General features: G+C 50.0%; 2 protein-coding genes across 3 annotated transcripts in view; both read left to right on the top strand.

Moving 5' to 3' along the window:
* Nucleotides 1-838: 838 nt before the first annotated feature.
* LOC132593171 (uncharacterized protein K02A2.6-like) lies at nucleotides 839-5,765 on the top strand. The gene is made up of 2 exons (XM_060282546.1): nucleotides 839-4,820; nucleotides 4,884-5,765. Exons 1-2 carry the CDS (start codon nucleotides 1,361-1,363, stop codon nucleotides 5,435-5,437), a joined length of 4,014 nt encoding a protein of 1,337 aa, XP_060138529.1. The 5' UTR covers nucleotides 839-1,360; the 3' UTR covers nucleotides 5,438-5,765.
* A 6,390-nt stretch (nucleotides 5,766-12,155) lies between these two features.
* PIGB (phosphatidylinositol glycan anchor biosynthesis class B) overlaps nucleotides 12,156-21,178 on the top strand; it is a 17,383-nt gene continuing 8,360 nt past the window's right edge. The window contains exons 1-9 of one of the 2 annotated variants that reach the window (XM_035130825.2): nucleotides 12,156-12,436; nucleotides 13,895-14,030; nucleotides 14,891-15,008; nucleotides 15,924-16,028; nucleotides 16,158-16,291; nucleotides 16,901-17,041; nucleotides 17,362-17,413; nucleotides 18,640-18,851; nucleotides 20,645-20,709. In XM_035130825.2, coding sequence (XP_034986716.2) covers nucleotides 12,187-12,436; nucleotides 13,895-14,030; nucleotides 14,891-15,008; nucleotides 15,924-16,028; nucleotides 16,158-16,291; nucleotides 16,901-17,041; nucleotides 17,362-17,413; nucleotides 18,640-18,851; nucleotides 20,645-20,709 — 1,213 coding nt within the window. In that variant the 5' untranslated portion in view covers nucleotides 12,156-12,186. Of the gene's footprint in view, nucleotides 12,676-13,894; nucleotides 14,031-14,890; nucleotides 15,009-15,923; nucleotides 16,029-16,157; nucleotides 16,292-16,900; nucleotides 17,042-17,361; nucleotides 17,414-18,639; nucleotides 18,852-20,644; nucleotides 20,710-21,178 lie in introns of both variants that reach the window. The other variant, XM_035130826.2, reaches the window with a different exon arrangement.

The raw sequence follows: 21,178 nt of genomic DNA, 5'->3' as shown, positions 1-21,178 counted from the left end.
CCACAGGTGTTCCCTCATCCCACTTCCACCCTCCATGGTTTTTGGGACAGCTTGGAAGCAGAGAAGGATAACATGGGAGAGAAAACAACTTGTGTGTGCATGCACAAGGTCCAGCCTTCCCTTAACACCTTTTAACGATGCTTTTTTAGGCCTCAGTGATGTGTACAGAAGGGTGCAATAATGTAATGTGAAATGCTAACCGTTTATAGAAGGCGGCTGTCACCGTTAAGGTTTAAGTTTTTCTTCCAAGCATTAGTGAAAGGGGGTGGTTCTCCACTGGTAGAGAAGAAGTGAGCCACACCTGCCTTTTAACACCCAAGAGGAATGTGAAGGTTGATTAGTTTCATCTGCCCATGATGAGTCAGTCATAAGCAAAGAAAGTACATTTCCCTTTAAAGAGAGAGGAAGAAAACAAAATAGCCCCAGGAAGGAAATCATTAAACAATCCAATTATAGTATTTGCATTTTTCAAGTACGCACACGGATCCTTCAGCCTTTGCAAACCTCATTCCCTCTGGGTGTGTTGCACTACAACTCCCATCAGCCCTGATAGCCTAAGGACAGGACACCAGGTTGGTGAAGGCCTGGGACCTAGAATTTGACTGCAAATGGATCAAAACTCACACACACACCCCGGGAGACCTCTATAGACCAGGGCAACCTTCAAAGGGTGAAATATTAAGTCTTTGGCTGGCTTCTAGGAAGGTTTTTAATATACGACGTTCTCTAGATGTGCCCTCTAGATCAGGCATCCCCAAACTGCGGCCCTCCAGATGTTTTGGCCTACATCTCCCATGATCCCTAGCTAAGAGGACCAGTGGTCAGGGGTGATGGGAATTGTAGTCCAAAACATCTGGAGGGCCGAAGTTTGGGGATGCCTGCTGTTGTGTATTGAGTCAAAGGATTTTATATCTGTATTATTATTGTCTGTATTTGCATTAGGATAAAGTAACTGCCTTTTGGTTCCAGAGGGTACAGCTACTATTGGTTCATTTAAGCTGCTGTATTTGGATCCTCTGTCTTACTGGTTCCCTCCAAAAGGCAGCACTGTGATTGCCTGATATTGTTCCCTCCAAAATGTATCCCTTCCTAGCTAGTCCCCTGTCCCTATAAATGTAGCTTTCCTCTCCTCAGTCTTCAGTCTTGTTCACTTTAATAAAGAGCTGTTACTAGAGAACTGTCTCCAGCATGTTATGTGAAGAGAGCTGAAATCACAAACCCCACGTTACAACAACTGGCGACGAGGATGGGATCCGGAATGCTGAGGAGCGGTTAAACACAGCCCTGCCTCAGAGTCCGGATTGCAACTGAGAACAAGACTCACTGGCCAGCTGAGAAGACGACCCTGCCCGCTAGGACAATGGAGAGTCCAAGGGTATTGGAGCCCTTCCAGCCATCAGAGCCCCACACGTGGGAAGACTACGTCGAACGCTTCGAGTTCTTTGCAGTGGCTCAAGGGATCACCGATGCCAGCAAAAGAAGGGCCACATTCCTGAGCTACTGTGGGCCCGAGACCTTCAAGCTGGCCAAGGCATTGCTTGCTCCAGCGAAGCTGAGTGAAACATCTCTCAAATATATTCTTGCCTGCCTAACGAGCCACTTGGCGCCTACTGAGACCAAGATGGCCCGGCGGATGGAGTTCCATAAGAGGCAGCAGCGTGCTGGGGAGTCTGTATCCACATTTCTGGCTGAGCTCCGGAAGCTCGCTCAGCACTGCGGCTTCCAAAATCTGGAAGAGACTCTCCTGGATCGGTTTATTGGGGGTCTGAGCAGCAAGAAAGCCAGAAGACGCATCGTGGCTAAAGAAGAGGTTACCCTTGCTTCAGCCTTGAAGGAGGCCACCGCCACGGAGAATTATGAAAGAGAGGAGCTTGATGCCAGTCGCAAGGCCACTAAGCCACAGATAGAAGTTGCGCATGCCATGGACGAGCTAGAGGCTACTCCGAGCCAGAGCCCAGTCCGTGGGGTCGAGTCGGTGCGTCAGGCCTGCACAGTGCACAAAGATCGCCGAGGCAGTTGCCCAGGTTGTGGCGGAAACCATGAGCGGAAGAGTTGTCGTTTCAGGGATGCTGTGTGCCGGACGTGTGGAAAGACTGGTCACATTGCCAGGGTCTGTAGATCGGCGGCGTCGGGAGCAACAGGAGCACCTAGACTGGAGCATCGCAGACCGCCCACAGCAACTCGTTTTCTAAAGGACTGCCACTACGTAACGGAGATCAACGGGAGGGCCGTGCAGTTTCCAGCGCAAGGCAAGGCACACGTCAAGGTGAAGATTGAGGGTCAGCAGTGCGACATGGAGGTGGACTCCGGATCTGCATTCACCATCGTGTCGGACCAGACCGCGAAGACATTCTTCCTCAGGGGTAAGTTGCCCCCTCTGGAGCCCTTCCCGGCAACCTTGCAGTCGTACTCAGCAGGCCGCATCCATGTTATGGGAATGTGTGCCGTGAGAGTACAGTTCCGGGACAAACAGGCTGTACTCAAACTGGTGATTGCGAAGGGCAGTCGCCCCAGTCTCCTGGGCACTGACTGGTTCCCCGCCCTGGGACTGAGTATCTCAGGGCTTAATTCAATCCAAACCTGCCCTGAGATGAGCGAGGCATTATGCAAGGAATTTGCTGGTCTCTTTAATGGAAAACTGGGTTGTTACAAAGGGCCCCCAGTTGACTTCGAGTTGGACCCCGGGGTGGCCCCAATCCGACTCAAACCAAGGCGAGTGCCATTTGCACTGCAACCCAAGATCGAGGCAGAGCTGGATAAATTGGTCAAGCAGGGAGTTCTCTCACCCGTGGACTCTGCTAAGTGGGAGACTCCAATCGTCACGCCCCTTAAAGCAAATGGGGAAGTCAGGATATGTGCAGATTACAAATGTACTATCAATAAGGCACTCAGGGGAAACTCATACCCCATTCCAGTCGTATCACATCTGTTGGCTAAACTGGCTGGGGGCAAGGTGTTCGCCAAAATTGACCTGGCACAAGCTTACCAACAGCTGCCAGTAACCCCACAATCAGCGGAAGCACAGACTATTGTCACACATAAAGGGGCGTTCAGAGTTAACAGATTACAGTTCGGAGTTTGTGTGGCCCCAGAGATTTTCCAAGGGCTCATGGAACGCCTGTTAAGAGGTCTGCCGGGGGTCTTGCCATTTTTTGATGACGTTTTGATTGCTGGAAAAGACCCACAGGAACTGGTTGCGCGTGTCCGTGCAGTGTTGCTCAAGTTCAAGGAGGTGGGGTTGCAACTGAAAAAAGAAAAATGCAGTTTTGGGGTGCCAACTGTGGATTTCTTGGGGTTTAAAATTGATGCATCAGGCATCCACCCCACAGATGCTAAGATTAAGGCCATCATCGAGGCACCACGACCACAGAACAAGACGGAGTTGCAGTCATTCCTGGGACTTATTAACTTTTATCATTCGTTCTTACCCCAGAAAGCTTCGGTAGCTGAACCATTACATAGACTATTGCAGAAAAAGAATGTGTGGCGATGGGGGCGGGAGCAGCAGAAGGCTTTTGACTCCTTGCGAGGAATGCTGAGTAGCAGGAGCGTCCTTGCTCATTATGATGAGTCAAAGCCGCTGGTCCTGGCATGTGATGCCTCTCAATACGGTCTGGGGGCTGTGCTGAGTCATAGGGAACCGGATGGGTCGGAAAAGCCCATCTCTTTCTATTCCCGTACGTTGTCGCCCACAGAGCGCAACTATGCTCAAATTGATAAAGAGGCACTGGCTATTGTGTCCGGAATCAAAAGGTTCTATGATTATTTGTACGGTCGCCATTTCTCCATTGAAACGGACCACAAACCACTGTTAGGGTTGTTCAACCCAAACAAACAAACGCCACAAATTCTCTCCCCCAGAATGTTGCGTTGGTCAATATTCCTGAATGGGTTCCAGTACGCCTTGACCCATGTGCCAGGGAAACAGTTGTGCCATGCTGATGCGCTGAGTCGATTGCCCCTTCCTGGCGGGAGCAATGAGGATCCTGCTCCGGCGGAGCACATTATGATGCTAGAAACACTTCCAGGGGCTCCTGTAACAGCTACGGATATAGCTGAGAAAACTAGGAAAGATGCTGTTCTCTCCCGTGTGCTCACTTGGGTGGGGAGGGGGTGGCCAGGTGGTCCGCATGAAGAAAAATTCAGGCCTTATGCGACAAGGCAGCACGAATTGTCCATGCATAAGGGTTGTCTCCTATGGGGATATAGGGTGATCATCCCAGCACCACTGAGAAACAGGGTTCTTGAGACGCTTCACATGGGACACCCGGGAATGGTCAGAATGAAGTCGCTAGCCCGATGTTATGTGTGGTGGCCTGGAATGGACCAGAACATAGAACAATGGGTACGAACATGCAAGGCATGCCAAGAGGTGCGGCCAGAAGTGGCCAGAGCACCAGTCCACTGGTGGGAGCAGTCCAGGACTCCCTGGAGCCGGCTGCACATAGATTTTGCTGGGCCATTCCAAGGGAAGGTCTTTTTGGTTATCGTTGATGCATATTCCAAATGGTTAGAAGTGGCGATGGTCCCTAGCATGGCATCAGCTGCCGTAATCAAGGTGTTGAGGCAGCTGTTTGCTACCCACGGGTTACCTGAGACCATTGTATCAGATAATGGGGCAGCTTTTGTATCCCAAGAATTCAGGGCATTCTTGGCTGATAACTTTATAAGAGGGGTCACATCCGCGCCCTTTCACCCATCCTCCAATGGGCAGGCTGAGCGCATGGTAAGAACAGCCAAAGAATCCATTGCGCGCTTAATGGAGGGTAACTGGTCGGCTCGCATTGCGCGAATGTTATTTTTGCAGCATGCGACACCGTGTACTGCGACGGGCAAGTCGCCAGCCGAGCTGCTCTTAGGTAGAAGACTGGTAACGGTGCTAGATTATGTCCACCCAGATAAAATGCCAAACCGTAATTCAAGAGCAACCCCCCAGGCTGAGACTGACACAACAAGGTATCTCGCCCCTGAAGATCTGGTCTGGGTGAGGAACTATTCACGAGGTCCGCGGTGGGTGGCCGGTGTGATCACCCGGGCTAGTGGACCTGTGTCCTATTATGTGACCTTGGAAAATGGGCAAGTTTGGAAGAGACATATAGATCAGCTGAGGCGCCGGGCGCTCAGCAGGGAGGAGTCAGATAATTCATCCCTGGCTAATGACGCACAGCTGCGAGACCAGAGTGAAGATGGCCCAGAGGTGCAGTCACCAGGGGCTTCAGCAAATGAACCAGGGTCTGCTAGTCCTCAGGATGACGAGGTACAGGTCGGGGACCCTGAGATGTCTGGGACTCCATCTGTTCCTGATGAAACCCCTATAGCAGCCCCTCCACCACAGGTAACACCCAATCCAGAACCTGCAACACCTGTTGTCAGGAGATCAGGTAGAAGTTGTAGGACCCCACAGTACCTGAGGGATTATGTCTGCTGTGCTCACTAGGGGGGGAGGGGTGTTGTGTATTGAGTCAAAGGATTTTATATCTGTATTATTATTGTCTGTATTTGCATTAGGATAAAGTAACTGCCTTTTGGTTCCAGAGGGTACAGCTACTATTGGTTCATTTAAGCTGCTGTATTTGGATCCTCTGTCTTACTGGTTCCCTCCAAAAGGCAGCACTGTGATTGCCTGATATTGTTCCCTCCAAAATGTATCCCTTCCTAGCTAGTCCCCTGTCCCTATAAATGTAGCTTTCCTCTCCTCAGTCTTCAGTCTTGTTCACTTTAATAAAGAGCTGTTACTAGAGAACTGTCTCCAGCATGTTATGTGAAGAGAGATGAAATCACAAACCCCACGTTACAACACCTGCTCTAGATGTTTTGGCCACAGTGCAAGGAAATGGGAGCTAGGCAACCTCTGGGCCCTCCTGCTCATCTCAAGCAAGCTTGCATCAGGCAGGGGAGGCTTCCCATGAGGCAACCACCTTGAGCAGGAAGCAGCGCGAGAGGCCCAAGTGACAGAAATAAATCCGCAGCAGCAGCCCAGCCCTGCCCCAAACATCCACCCCTTTGGGTCTCATGGCAACCAGTCCTGTGACGGCACCCAGCAACCACCTGGGAAATTGATGTGCAAGGAGGGAGAGGGGGAGGGAGAATGGCTTTTACCAGAGCGGTGGACTCAAAGGTCAGCATGGAGGGACCAGAGAGGGATCTAAGAGACACCCTTATAAGACATGCCTATTAAAAGAGCAGCACTGCAGAAGATGGGACAGGACACCCAAATATTGGCAGGCTAAAACTGGGAGAAGCTAAGTTGGATGGGGCTTGTGGGTTTAATTAAAGACCCCCTACTTCCCCACCCATAATCTGAGCATGAAGGTAGCACCACCAGCTGGCCCTTCATTCCCTGGAACTGGGAGCGCAGAGACTCCCCCCCCCCCCAGCAATTTTCCTGCCTCTCCTTTCTACTTCTATCCCCTTAATGATGTGTGTCTGCAGACAGGTCTACAGTATTTGTTCTTTTTTGTGGGGAAAGAAAAGTCTCCATGAGACAGATTATACAGTTCATATTAGATCAAATATGTGGGTTCTTTAAATGCTACCCAGCGACATGAGGAGGGGGTAATCAAAGCCAGTCCCATAAACAAACTCCAAAATCCACCCGTGGATCGTGTCTTTCTTGGGATCAGTCAATATGTCACAAAAGTGAAGCAGGCTTTTGACTTCTCCAGAACATCAGGCAAGATGTTGCGCAACGGCCGGACTATCTTTCGTCACAGTGGCAAAGCAGATGCCCACGTGACCTGGGATTGAAACAAACGGGGTATCTCATACATTTACTGGACTCAGATTTCTTTTGAACATGGCAGCAAAGCAGTGGATTTCTCTGTGTAATGTGTGGAACAGCATGAATGAGTGTTGCAAGACTTGAACCTCAAACGCAAGAGCTGAAGGTGCTTGTTGTTGTCTAAAAGGACAGCCTCTTAACATTAATTCTCCGCACAGCCATGATGGACTGGGCTTCATGCAGTATCCTGAAGGTTTGTTTTGTTTTGTTTTTTTACAAATGTGCAGACCAAGAGGCGAAAACCAAGAGAAATTTGTCTCTTGCACACATTTTGCTGTGCTTTAAATCCCCAATGGTGGATACTTGATTTCAAAGGATTTCAAAGAAAAAGGGCTCTGAATCATGGCTGCTCAATGAATTTATAAAGCAGGTCTGCAGCATCAATCTATTATGATCCATCAGGTTTTGGTACTCGTAATAAGTTGCTAGGAGCCAACAAGCTCTTACCAGTAACTTTTCTTGGCTGGAACTGACCTCTTTCTGTCCAATTAAGGCTGCGGACCTAGACACAATTATCTAGAAGGAAGCGTTATTGGAATCAATGGGAGTCACTTCCAAAGAAGCAGAGTTTAGCTGAGGGTGCAAAGCTATTTTTGCTTTAATCCAATTCTTCTCCTGACGCAAGGAAGATCCTAGGCCTAGTCTTTCATAAGATCAGGAGTGGGGAACCCAGTGCACTCTACCTGCCATCAGCCCCAGATAGAAAGGTCAGGGGCAGAGGATGATGGGAATCGTAGCTTAACAATATCTTAAGGTTCCCTACCCCAGTGTGAGATTTTGCTCTTCCAATTTTCTTTTTAAGCACACCCTAGGCTTCTATTTTAACAAAGCCAGCACCTATCTGATGGAGGTTGCAACCATTAATGTCCTAGCAAGAAGGCATCAAAAGTGGGTCCCACTGGAGAGGGCATTGTTTTTGTGCCACATGGACTCCCAACAGGAGAGAGGTAAGCAGGCATATGCTTCACTTTGCCTTTTGCAATCAATGCAGCCTGATACATCTCTACTCCAAAATAAATCCTTCTGAGTTCCAAGGTATAGGACTGCAGTTTTAAATGTGTTCAACTTTTGTTGGAACATGCCCTGAAAAGAGTGTAGATTTTGCTAAAGGAGATGCATGAGGAACTTGGTTGATGGTCTCAAAAGAGCCAAGAATCCCGTGACAATTAAAAAACTTAACAACTTTAAGGCATAATAAACTTCCACGGGCTGAAGCCAGTCACAAGCCTCATCACCTTTTGTGCTGCAGTAAACCAACACGGCTCACCCTTTGGAGATTAGCACTCTGGGATGCTTTGAAATTGAAAGTGTGTTGATTGGTTTGTTCAAAACATTTCCATGCCACCTCTTCCCCAAAGTCCCAAGGCAGCATATGTTTTAAAAGACACAGCAATCAAGAAAATTAAAATGATTAAATATGAAAAGCATGACCAGTGGAGGTCGGTCCATTAAAGCAAATGGCACAGTGCCCCACCATCTCCCCCTCGGGCCTTCACACCTGCATTCTGCCAGTACAGCTGTCTCTGTAGGGCAGTGCCCCCAAACTAAGGCCCGGGGGCCGGATGCGGCCCAATCACCTTCTAAATCCGGCCCGCGGACAATCTGGGAATCAACATGTTTTTACATGAGTAGAATGTGTCCTTTTATTGAAAATGCATCTCTGGGTTATTTGTGGGGCATAGGAATTGCTTCATATTTTCCCCCAAAATATAGTCCGGCCCCCCACAAGGTCTGAGAGACAGTGGACCGGCCCCCTGCTGAAAAAGTCTGCTGACCCCTGTACAGTAGGGTCTGTGTCTTCCCCTGCCCTCTGGCTAAATTGCTCCCGTCTACCTACTAGGCAGTCAGTCCCAGTGAGCTCACAGGGGCTGACAGGGAAGTCTGCCCAGGCTTGCCACCTTGGGGAAACCGGAGAGGTGGTGATGCCCACAAAAACAACTGGTAGCCCCCTACAGATTTGGGGGTCATTTGAAACCAGCTTCAAGGCAAGGGGAGGCACCACTTAGAGCAGCGTTTCTCAACCACTGTTCCGCGGCACACTACTGTGCCGCGAGACGGTGGCTGCTGTGAGGCAACGAGAAGGGCGATTTGCGGCCACCAATAGGCAGTGCTGACCCGCCGGAAAGGAAGCCGGTCGGGTCAGTCTGGAGGGCGCGAGGGCGCGAAGGGTGTTTCTTCGTCATCTCCTCGCGCTCGCTCCCTGAGCGAGGCAGCGCTTCATGGCCGAGGCCGCCTCCTCGCGCTCTCCCCGCGCGCTCAATGGAAAAGGCAGCGGCGGGGACTCTGGAGCAGCAGCAGCCCCGTCCAGCGGCGGCAGTAACAGCCGTAGCAGCAGCCGCCCCACCTCGGCGGGCTCCTCGCCATCCTCCTCCGCCAGCCGGGGAGGGCTCTCAGGCCGCCAAGGAGCGACGGCGGCTACACCAGCGGGGAGGCCAGAGGGAGGTGGCGGTGGCAGCAGCAGCAGCAGCCCTAGCTCAGCCGCGGCCAGCCCAGGAGGGAGCGGGGGGCTGGCGGCAGGCAGGACGACGGAGGCGGTGCTCGAGGGCTCTCTCAGCAAGTACACCAACCTCATCCTCCCTATTCCTCAGTCCCCCACCCATTCCCAACCCCCAGGATTTGCCCCGTCTTTTAATGGTGGTGTGCCGTGTGATTTTTTTGACGGAATAAGTGTGCCGTGGCCCAAAAAAGGTTGAGAAACAGACTTAGAGGCTGAAGCTTCCCTCCCCCGCAAGGCAGTGCCTGAAGGATGAGTGAAGGCTTCCTTGGGTCAAGGCCCATCATCTGCTCACCCTTAAAGTGTCCCCCAAAGGTCCTGGATTTGTTTTGCTACAACAGGCTCTACAAGAGCAGCTCTGTATCCAGTCTCAACCAGGCAGCAGCTGCCACAACTCCTGCGGCTTTGGTGCCCTCTGGCGGCCGGCCACTCAAGGATTCCCAAGATCTCTCTCCAAAGTCCCCCCCCCCCCATGCACAACTGTGAGTTCAGCTCACTTTAGCCCGGAGGGGAAGCCAAAGAGTCTGGCTGCATCAGGGTCAGGCCAGAGGGGCCCACCCAGTCCAGATGCCCCAAATCTGAAGAAGCTGAAAGGCAGGATCTGAGCACAACAGCAACACTATTTCACCTGCAGTTCCAAGCAACTGCCATTCAGCAGCATACTGTTGCTGTTGTTATAATTACTAAATTTGTATACCACCTTTCATCCAAAGATTCCAGGGTGCTTCACAACAGAAAAAATACAAAATGAGAATACAAAATACCACCTCTGGCAGCGGAGGTAGAACATGGCTGTTGTGGGTAGTAGCTGTTGATAGCCTAATAATAATAATAATAATAATAATAATAATAATTTATTTATACCCTGCCCATCTGGCTGGGTGGCTTCCAACAAAATATTAAAATGTAATAGTCCGTCAAACATTTAAAGCTTCCCTAAACAGGGCTGCCTTCTCCATGAATTTGTCCAATCCTCTTTTAAACCATCCAATGTGGTGTAATGGTTAGCGTATTAAGACTACTGGGTGACCATCTATTAACCCAAGCTACCACACAGAGAGTTGTTGTGAGGATGAAATGGGAAGAACCATGTGCATCACCTTGAGCTCCTTGGAAGATAAAGTAGTATATAAATTTAATAATAAAAAATGGTGAGCTTAATTATGTGAAGCAGTTCTTCCTTCTGGTTTTCTTGAATCTGCCACTGGGTCCTAATGTTATGAGAGAAACTCAATTATGTGTCATGCATTATTTTATAAATCTCACATCACCTCTTTCCTTTTCTCCAAACTAAAAAAGCCCCAAATGCTGCAACCTTTCTTCACAAGGGAGGCACTGCATCCCCTGCCTTGGTCATTCCATTTGCCCTATTTCTGACCTTTTCCAACTCCACAACATCCATTTTTAAGTGAGCCAAACGACACACAGCATTCCAAGTGTTGTCTTGCCAGAGGTCTATTTTATTTTATTCTTTTAGGAATTTATATCTCGCCTACTGACCAAAGTTCTTGAGGCAGCTTATGGTATGTATTCAAATAACAATTTAAAGGGCAGTGATACAACAGTCACTAGCTGAACAACTCAAGTCTCTGCTCCTTTTTTTCTTCGGCATCCCAGCCATGTCAGTCCCATACAGAGGATGTCCTCACTGTGTGGCTGCTGATGTCTCTCACAGTGTGACAGCTGCAGCAAAGATATCACCTACCTACCTCCCAGTTCTTGGCTGTTCCAACAATTGTGGCTGTCGTGGTTTGGCACTGTGCTGGCAGGTATGTATATATTCAGCCCCTTTCCTGATGATCCCTTGCACATGGCTTATGGCACGTTGAATTTTTCAACTTTCAAAAAATATGACTTGGGAATTCAAAAGGTCCTTTCTTTTAACATAATTTAGTTTTGCTTGGTAACTCAAACGTGTGTAGAATTGCATAGGAATCATTAGAAATGATTGCCTAGTGCTTGATATTTTATTACATATACAGTAAATAGTATTATTTATTTATTATTACTTGGTATTACCTGCCATTTTCAGAACGTAAAATTAAAATTATTTGGTTTTCCAAAAGCAGCTCATCGACTTCCTCATCAAAAGTTGATTTAACAAGCTAAACGCTGCCCAACCGCAAAAATAGCAGCACATTTGAATCCTTCGCACCCAAAAACGTATTTTTAAAACTCCTCACCGAATGAATTTGCAAAAAAATAGTTTCACCCCCCTAAAGTGACACGCGCTAGGCTCTTTTCACATTTTCTTTGAGCTCTCCCCGCCCCCACCAAAAAATCCCCTTTCCCGCACTGCCAACTCCCAACCGCTGGGTCAGTTGAACTGGCGACGACTCCTCGAAAGGCGAAAACGTGTTAAAGTCGAAGGAGAACCGGGGTGGGGAAACGGCGGCGTTCAGAGGGAGGCCGAGAGGCCTTCCCTTCAGTCCACATCTCTTTCGCTTTGGAGGGGTTTCTCGGCAGCGCCTGTGCGCCGGGTGGGCTTCCCATCGTGGGGTGGGGGGGCAAGAAAGGAGCCTCGTCGCGGCCGCGGGGAAACGCCGGCCTCTCTCCGGCTCAGCCGAGGCGTGTCCCGGGGGGCGGCTTCTCCTCCTCCTGCGGCGGCGGCGGCGTGTCCCGGTCAGGGCCTCCCGCGCGTGGGCCGCCTTGGAAGATGGGCTGGTAGATGTAGATGCCTCCCGCCACGCCGAGCCCCGTGGCCAGGAGCAGCTGCCCGAAGGACAAGCTCCGCCGCCCCAGCATGGCCTCCGCGTCGCCTCTCTCGCTCTCCGCGGCTCAACTCTCCCTCAGGTAGCAGCTCAACCGGTGAGGCTCCAGGCGCCAGAAGTCGCGCAATAGTTGCAGCCGCAGCAGAGGACACGCGCTCTCGCCCCGCTACTTCTCGCGAGAAGAGCTGCTGGGCGCCGAAATGCACATGCGCAAAGGAGGAAGTAGCGATCGGCTTTTGGGTGCGCATGCGCTCCGACGGAGGAGGCTGCCCGCCCCACCCCCAGGAAGGCGGAAGTGGCCGTCCTGGAGCCGCTCCGGCGTCGCCATGGAACCCGCGCGGGGGGTCGACGGCAGCGGCGGGAGGCGGACCCTCCCGGTACGGCTGCGGAAGCGGAAGTCGACGCTGTACAGGCCCGCCCCTTCCGGGACCCTCGCTGGGCGGGGTGCGGGTGAGAGGAGGCAGTGGTCCACCTCGCGGGGCTGTTGTGAGGCCAAAGTAACAGCGGCCCGCTCGCTGGGAGAGGCATAAGCAAACCAAGCCCCTACCTAGTCAGGAGGGCTGCATCCTGCGGGCAGAAGGGGTCCTTTCCGAGATGGATGCCCCTTTCCCGCAGGGGCCGAGTGACGCTTGGGGGCGGCCCGTCCGAGGAGGAAGGAAGCCGGCGGCGTGCACGTCCAGCGCTGCCTTGTGAGCCCAGACCACGCCCAGTGCTGCCTTGACCGACACCTGCAGGGCCAGAGGGAGAGGCCACTTCATGCACGAAGCACATTTCCAGCCTGCCTCCCACCCATTGGGGGATTCTTGGGCACCTGGGATGTTTGTCCCCTCAAAAGGCAGTGAGGAGGCCCCATCCCTTGGGAAGATCTCCCGCAGAAACTCCGTGGGAGGCACGCAAGGCTGCACTGATGCCTATTCACATCCGTGGCCCTTGTGCAAGAGAACTTCCTGCTGGGTTACAGGGTGCTTGAATGGGGGCAGGGAGGACCTTTGCACTTCCTGCCTCTGCCTCCTCCAGCACCAAGATGCCTTGGAGATGACAGCGTTGTTGCTGCCACATGGCACCTGATGGGCAGGAGCTGGTGGCTTTGGTGCTTTCCTTTTGTAGATCTGTGGCCAGAGCGAAGCCCTGGTGGTTGGCCAGAGGAAGGCCAGTAGTGCATAGCAAGGGCAGCTGTGGCATCTTGCTGTGTATAGTCATAGCTGTCTCTCAGGCACTTGCATTCTCCTTTGAGACCATTAAAGGGATGGCTGCTGAAAAAACCTGTTGAAGTCTGGAGACTTTGTCCTTGCCCCCCCCCCTTTGAGGCCACCAACCCCAGGTCATTGCAGCCTTTCCTGGTTTAGCAAAGGTAGCATTGCTAGTCAGGGCCCTAGCAGGTGACCCTTGTTGTGGGGAAAACTCCAGGACTCAGGAGCCTGGAGGATTCAGTGCTCACTTAGCTCTCTAGATGTGACGGCAGATTCATCTCTGAAGAGCCTCTTTTGTTTCAGCCCATTCAAAGAGAAGAAAGACAATCAGTTCTAATGTAGAGACAAGTCAAGGTTCCCCCCCCCCCTACCATCAAGGTTCTGTTTTGCTAAGGTTGTGGTGCAAAGGCCAGTTTTAGAGTTGTCTACAAACTAAGGGAAAGCTCAGTCGGTAGAGTATGTGACTCTTAATCTCAGGGGCATGGGTTCAAGCCTCACATTGTAGGGGGTTGGACTAGATGACCCTTTTGGTCATTTCAGACCCTGCAATTCTATGATTATGTGATGCTAAGAAATCAATTCACAGCTTCATAGGCAGGTCAATAATTGAAATAAGACTCCCAGAAGGTATCTAAGGTTTATTTATTTGCATTTGATTATAACCTAACCTTAAAAAACCCACTGTGCATAAGGTTAATCCCATCTGCTTTTTTTCCAGCTCTTGTTGGGGAAAACCTTTATCTGTGCTTGTTTACCATCACGGTGAGGCTACTAAACTGCTTCTTAGTCCAGACAAGCTTTGTCCCAGATGAATATTGGCAGTCACTTGAAGTTGCACATCATATGGTTTTCAAATATCCTTTTTTATGTGGTGAATTTTTAAGTGAAAGTTTTCCCTAGTTAGGACTGGTCAGAAGTAGGTCCCACTGAGCAGAATGGAACTCGCTTCACCATAAAGTCAACATGCTTTGGACTGTCTTGTTGGGCTGCACAACTTGAGAGTAAATCCAAGTTCAGTCCTAGGAGTGGCTTGCTGCCTGCACTCCTAGGGCATCTACTTTGCTGAAAAAAATCACTTCATCTTGGGTCAGGGCCTGAATAGGAGCCTCTTTGGAAACTCTACCTGTGTGCAGCCTTGAATTCTGGGATAGTGGGATGTAAATTTATGAAGTAAAGGAACATGGCTGTGGTTGAGCATGTTATGGCCGGGTTAAGGTAGCCTGTTAGAAGAGGCATAGGAAGCATCATGTAGGCTGCCTGGAGTGTATAGGTTCAGGCTTGGAAGGATTCTTATTTTATCACATTGTCACAACTGGGCCATTCTGACTGTCAGTTGTCATGAAGTGTTAGGCAGTGCAGAGGCCCCTGAAGCTCAGGTGTGGGGCTTGGATGGTTTCCTTGAAGTCCTGCCCATTCCTTTCCCTCTCCCTCCAGCATGCTCTGAGATACAAGGAACCTGAGACGCAAACTGGTATTGGAAAAAGGCTCTTGCCTGCCACAGGAACGTGCCAGCTGGATGACTCTTGACACATCTGAGATGTGGGTTTGGGTGGAACAAGATTCAGTTTTCCAGCAGGTGGGGGGGGTTGTAATTAAGGAAATTGTCAAAGGCCCTAAAATATTTCATTAGTTGAATTTTGATGAGTTCGTTGGAGGTTGGCCACAGAACACCATGCTCCATGCCTTTTCTTTATGATTTCTTTAATGATAATAATTATGGCTATTTGACCTGGGAGTGGACAGAAGGTCTGCGGAGCCATCTCTACCCTCTGCTGTTTGCAAGCATTTATAAAGTGTTGCACCTGCTTAACAAGGATGATGTTCAGCTGCTGGTGAGTGTGGACTTGGGTGTCATTCAGCTGCTGCCAGAAACACATTAAGCATTTTGCTTTTGTGGCAGGAACTATCTAGTTATGCTAATGCTTCATCCCACAGTAGCTTATCTCATGGCGCCTTTGCTGAGGATATGCAGGCTAATACCCAGAGTTGGTGGGAAGAGGGTTGGGGATTGTCCAGTGGTAACATGGAGAAGGGTAGGCAGCAGCCACCCTCTTTTAGCATGGTGGGGGGCAGTGATAGTTGGGGGGGGCTGTTGTCTGCTGTCAGTCTGTCTCTTGCTTTCCTCATCCCTGCTTCTGGCTGCACCATGCAAAATGAGTTAGGATCTGGTAGAGAATTCTCTCAGGCCAAGTGGTACCCTTCTCGTGCACTTTTGGGTTTAATGGTGCAAACTGGGAGCAGGAGAGAGCTAGGAGTGAAGGAGCCCCATGCCTTGCCTGCTCTGGCTTTCAACATTCCTGGAGATGTATTTGCAAGAATGGGACCTGGGGTTCTTTGAGGGGGCCTCAGTCATGGGGTCAGGACCAGGAAGGCACTGCTTTGTGCCAAGATCTGAGCCTTGGGGCCAGTTCACTGCCATTCAGCAAAAGGCTCAACAGCTTCAGCAGATTTGTGTGGCCTCTTTATCCTTAGCCCCTTTGCACACACTTTTATTGCTGGTGTCCATGGGAAGGAAAGTGAGTTTACATTGTGCTTAAGGCACACAGGCCACATTACAGCAACAACTGAGGAAGGAAGGAAGAAAACAGAAACCTAAAGGGTGGCAAAGCAATCAATAAATGAAGTTTGTGTTGATTTGAAAGCGTCATCTTCCTAATTGGGGCTTGTGTGTTCCCTCACCAAGCACATCCATGCATGAGTAATCCCTCCTCAGACAGGAATGGTTTGTGCTCTTCCTACCCTAACAGATCTGGCTCCCTAGAATTGCACAGGCCCTTCTGGCTGCGTTGGCAGACGTGGTGTTGTACTCCTTGGTGAAGCGACTGGATGGCACAGAGGTGGCCAAGTGGGTGGTGAGTTCCTGTCTGCCTCCCTCTTTCTTGGGCTGCCGGCTGGGGGGTGATGAGCACCTGATCCTTTGCCTTGCCTTGTGATCCTTCTTTCCCTCATCCCACACTCTTCTCCTCCCACCTTGTTTTCAGTACTTTTGCCAGTTGTGTTCCTGGTTCACATGGTACTGTTGTACCAGAACTCTCACCAACACCATGGAAGCCGTTCTCACCACTTTCGCTCTTTACTACTATCCCCTGGAAGGCACCAAGACAAAGGGGAGCAGGTGAGAATACCTATGGATGTCTTTAATAGCCACTAAAGGGGCTGGGGCAGACCCCTGGCACTTACGGTAATTAAAATGTTTATAATGGTTGGCTTGGGGAAATGTCACACACTTGTTGAGCTTCCTTATGCTTGGCTTTCCCCTCACACAGCATATTTCCACCCCCAGTTTAGCTATTTCTTTGTATGTAAATGGGGGTCATCCAGTAACCAAGCACTCTTTTCGCCATTCAAGCAAAAACACCACCCTTGTCCTTTTCAAATGTGTTGTTTCCTGAGAGGCAAAGGAATGGGTTTGCTTTAAGGCATTGCCCAGCTCCGGATTAGCAGGGCTGTGTATAGATAAATGCAAAAGCTCTCACATCTGTCTGTCTGCCTCTTCCTTGTTAGCAACATGTTATATAAAAGACTGCAGTCCTCCACACACTTACCTGGGTGTAAGCCCCATTATACGCAGCAGGGCTGCCTTCCAAGGCATCCCCATAGCTGTGAAACAGGCTGCAACCCTCCTCCTCATCCCCCCCATGGCCAGGCTCCCACACCAGCCTGGCTGGCTTTGCTGAAGCTGCCCCCCAATGTTTCTGCCCTCACCGCTGCCTCTTCTTTCCAGCATCCCTTACTTGACCCTGGTTGCTCTTTCGTTTGTGATTCGCCCAACCGCTCTCATTCTGTGGGTGCCTTTGCTGCTCCGGCACTTCTGGAAGGAGCCCCAGAAGCGGCACCTCATCCTGCACAGCTGCCTCCCAGTGGGGTAAGGGCGTCTCTCCTGAATCTAGACCTGGGTGAGCTAGAGTGCCCCAAATAGCAGGAGCAGAGCCAGGCCACAAATGATGTGCAGAGCAGCTGGCTCAGCTTGCTTGCCAGGAGAAGGACTGTTCCTCTGGCCAGGAGATGCAGCTCCCACTTTGGGCAGTGTGGAGCAGGCCCGTGAATCGGTGCCAGGAGCCTGTAGGAGCCGAACTCTTCATGGGAGGTGATTTGGCCTGCTCCACAAGGGAGACTCCAGGGAAGATAGTTGCTGGGTGCACCCCAAGAGGTCCCTCTTTTCTCCAGTGTGTTCTTTCTTGACAGATTGATCGTTCTGGGATCCTCTTTAATTACTGACCGAGTATTTTTTGGCAAGGTAAGTTGGCATTCACTCAGCATTCTGAGATCAGTTACAGTGAGTTGTCCTATAGATGGTGCCACAGACTTTCCCTAACCAGATGCCACACCTTCCTGTGGTTGTTGCCATTCTTGCAGGAGGCTTGGATGAGGGGGTGCATTTCCCCTTCCTGCTTGATTATTGCACCCAGATTCCAGAAGAGCTGTAATGCACCAGACAGGGGAGTTTCACTTCTGTCTTCACCCTCCCCGCCCCCCCATCGCCACTCCACCTGGCAGCTCCTCTCCCTCAGCTCCACGAGGCATATCAGCACTTGTGGGATCAGGGCTGACCTGTGTACTTGCCAGCTGTGGCCAGGGTGGCTCAGGCAAATAGAAACTTGTGCCGACAGTGTGATCCTGGCTTTGAGATTGTCTGTTTAAGCAGCTGGGCTGCTTTTTATCTAATGCATTTGTTGGGCTGTCAGATAGGAAACTCATGGTGGCGCAATTTGCCCGGCTGGAAAGTGCCGGGCTGAAGTTTCCCAGCCAGGCTCTGCTCTTGCTGAGGAATGTGCAGAGTTGGAGAGCAGCGCTTGTGGCATGCTCTCCTTCCCTGACTTGAAATGAGAAAAGCCAGAGAACTGCAAGGGAAGGCAGCAGCTGGGCAGGCAGGGGACATTTCCCCCTTGGCTACTTCCTGAAGAGTGGAGCAGGGCGGGGGTGGCTTTTACATCTGGCTGTTTACGCTCTGCCCACTTGTCCTCTGGTATAGCTGCTGACACCATGCCAACAAGGGCATCCAGGTGATTGCCTGGACTGTGGGCATTTCCTCTCATCTCCTCCTCTCTCTTTCTCTCTCTTTCCTTTAGGAGCGCAAAATGAATAAGCAACTTAAAGCAGTTCAGTAATCCAGCCTTGAACACAAGCGCTCAGACTTTAGTAGGTTGCACTTTCTTTCTTTTTGCCAACAAACAGGCGAAAGAGGGATGGAGTATCCCATCCCCATCTCCACCAGCCACGTCCTCTTTGGAGAGTTCTGGCAATTAATCAGTGACAGGGATAGTTAAGAGATGCTTAGGCTGTGTTGATAGATTGGGTGCTCCAGATTTCAATTCCCTTGGAAGTGGGGCATGTTGAGGAAGCCACCCTAAGCTTACAAAAGCATTGTTAGGACAAATACACCCCTCCTCCCCCCTCCTCCCACAGTTCTCCTGTTATAAATAAAGCCCGTCTTGTTTGCTTGCTGCTTCTTTGCTCCTGCAGTGGGTCCTGGTTCAACTGAACTTTTTGAAGTTTAATGTGCTGCAGAATGTAGCCACCTTCTACGGATCCCACCCGTGGCACTGGTACTTCACCCAGGGCTTCCTTGTGGTCCTTGGCCCTCACCTCCCCTTCTTTCTCCATGGCTGCTTCCAAGCATCAAAGAGGCATGGCATATTCCTGGTGGTGGTGCTGTGGACGCTGGCTGTTTACAGGTAGGCTTCCTTCCACACTACAGAACTCTGTGCCAGGTATTTCCAAAGACCCCATGGTGGATTTCGCCTGTAGAGGTGTTAACTGTTAAAAAGATAAACATGGAGGGGAGGAGGGCCACCTACGAGGAGATCTTGATGAAATCAGATAGAGGTTGGAAATTAAAACCATATGAAGAAATAAAAGAGGTTTTGACCGGATGGTTGCAGTACCACCATGTAAATGATGTATTGTTAAATGATAGAAAAATAGGTTTTGAAGATAAAAGGTCCAAATTTCAAATAGAATTGTTGGAAGGCAGAGTGAAATTGTTATCGAAAATGTATAATCTTTTGTTAGAGTGGTTTACAAAAGACGAAATGACAAAAGATGTGATGATAAAATGGGCAAGAGATTTTGGGTACAATATTGAATATGATGCGTGGTTGAAATTGTGGAATCAAACATTGAAATTTACTGCATGTACCGCTTTGAAAGAAAATGTAATGAAAATGATGTATAGATGGTACCTAACACCAGTAAAATTAGCTAAAATGTATAGAATGAGTAGTAAGTCATGCTGGAAATGTAAAGATAAAGATGGTGAATTTTATCATATGTGGTGGACATGCAAAAAAGTAAAAAGAAATTGGGAAATGATATATAATGAATTGAAAAAGTTATTTAGGTATACCTTTCCGAAAAAAACCTGAAGCTTTTCTATTGGGACTAGTGGTAGAGGCAATAGCAAAAGGAGATCAGAGACTATTTATGTATGCCACAACCGTGGCAAGGACTTTACTAGCTCAAAAATGGAAACTACAAGAGATACCGATGATTGAGGAATGGCAGACGAAAATGATTGACTATGCAGAGTTAGCAAAGTTGATTTAAAATGTGGGTAAAAAGGAACTGTGAGATAAGAGTGAGAAATAAAGCCGAATGACGGGAGGAAAAAAAAAACAGAAGGAAAAACGCAGCCCACCCTCCCAGGTGAAGTCTGCAAGGCGTGGGATGCATAGCCACCCTATCTGCACCTTGTGGAGCGGGGCCGCCTGAGTTTGATGGCCAGCGCTGGACCCGGCTGCTTCCTTCACCCGGGAGAGTGGGTTCCATCTTTCCTCCTGGGGTGAACGACCACCCTAGGAGAAAAGATGCAGTTCACCCTCCCGGATGGATGAGGGCAGGGTAGCCAAGCAAGGCTGCCTCCACCCTAGCACCAGCATCAGGGAGCCTCTGCACCACTCTGCAAGGTGTGGGGGGCACTGCCTATCTGACCCGCCTGACCCCTATCCCAAGGCAGTGGCGGATGAAGCAAGCACCCGGGGGCCTTGGCAGGTCGGGAGAGGGGAGTCTAATGGAGCCTGCACCCCGGCGCCGGCTTGCAAGCGGCAGGATTGGGACTCTCTCAGCTGGGGTGGGGGGAGCACTTTAACGGAGCCCCACCCTGCCACTGGCTTGTGTGATATATCGCCGAGTTAAGCCATCATCGCAGTCTGCCCTTCATACTGGTCCTGGGTGATATATCACTATATAGCCCAGGTCTGTGGCTGAGGAATCTTACTTTTAAAATTTGCTTTGGGACAGTGTAGTCCTCTGTGTTTCCCATGTTGGTGACAGGCTCCTCCATCACACCTCAAGGGAGCCTTTGGACTGGGCTGTGTCCCCATCAGCTGGCTGCTTCTGTGACTTTGGAGAACCTTTGGCAGATTTTTCTGCACTAAGGATGATAGAGTTTCCTGGGGGAAGAGGCCTGGGCTTGGGAAGATGCCTAGCGAGATCTTTTCATTTACACCTCCTTCATGATGTGTTACAGCACCTTGAGCCACAAAGAATTCCGCTTTATCTACCCAGTGCTGCCAATCTGCATGGTGTTCTGTGGTAAGCATTTTTATTTTAAACACATTATGATGTTTCTGTTTGCTGTTTCATAGAATCATAGAATTGTAGAGCTGGAACGTACCCTGGGGGTCATCTAGTACAACCCCTGGCCTGCAATGCAGGAATCTCAACTAGATCATACAGTAATTGTACAACAAATAATACATGACAGATAGCCAGCCAATCTCTGTTTTAAAAAACTCCAAGTAGGGAGAGTCCAACATTTCTCATAGAAGTCCGTTCTGCCAAACAGCTCTTACTATCAGAAAGTTCTTCCTGATGTTTAGTTGAAATCTCTTGTAACTTGAGGCCATTCTTTTAAAGTACTTGTAACTTGAAGCCATTGGTTCAGGTCCTACCCTCTAGAATAGGAGAAAACAAGTTTGCTCCATGTGACAGCCCATTTGAAGGTGGCCATCTTACCTCCTCTCAGTTTCCTCTTTACCAGGCTAAACATACCCAACTCCCT

The sequence above is a fragment of the Zootoca vivipara genome, chromosome 14 (assembly GCF_963506605.1).
Source record: "Zootoca vivipara chromosome 14, rZooViv1.1, whole genome shotgun sequence".
Taxonomy (NCBI): Eukaryota; Metazoa; Chordata; class Lepidosauria; order Squamata; family Lacertidae; genus Zootoca; species Zootoca vivipara.
The sequence above is the reverse complement of the archived record's forward strand: the minus strand, read 5'-3'. Positions and strand labels throughout refer to the sequence as shown.

Bases quoted from the DNA above. Each gene is read 5' to 3' on its own strand.
- LOC132593171 (XM_060282546.1), top strand. From the start codon at position 1,361: ATGGAGAGTCCAAGGGTATTGGAGCCCTTCCAGCCATCAGAGCCCCAC. The intron at 4,821-4,883 runs GTACTGCGACGG...TAACGGTGCTAG, and splicing joins TTTGCAGCATGCGACACCGT to ATTATGTCCACCCAGATAAA.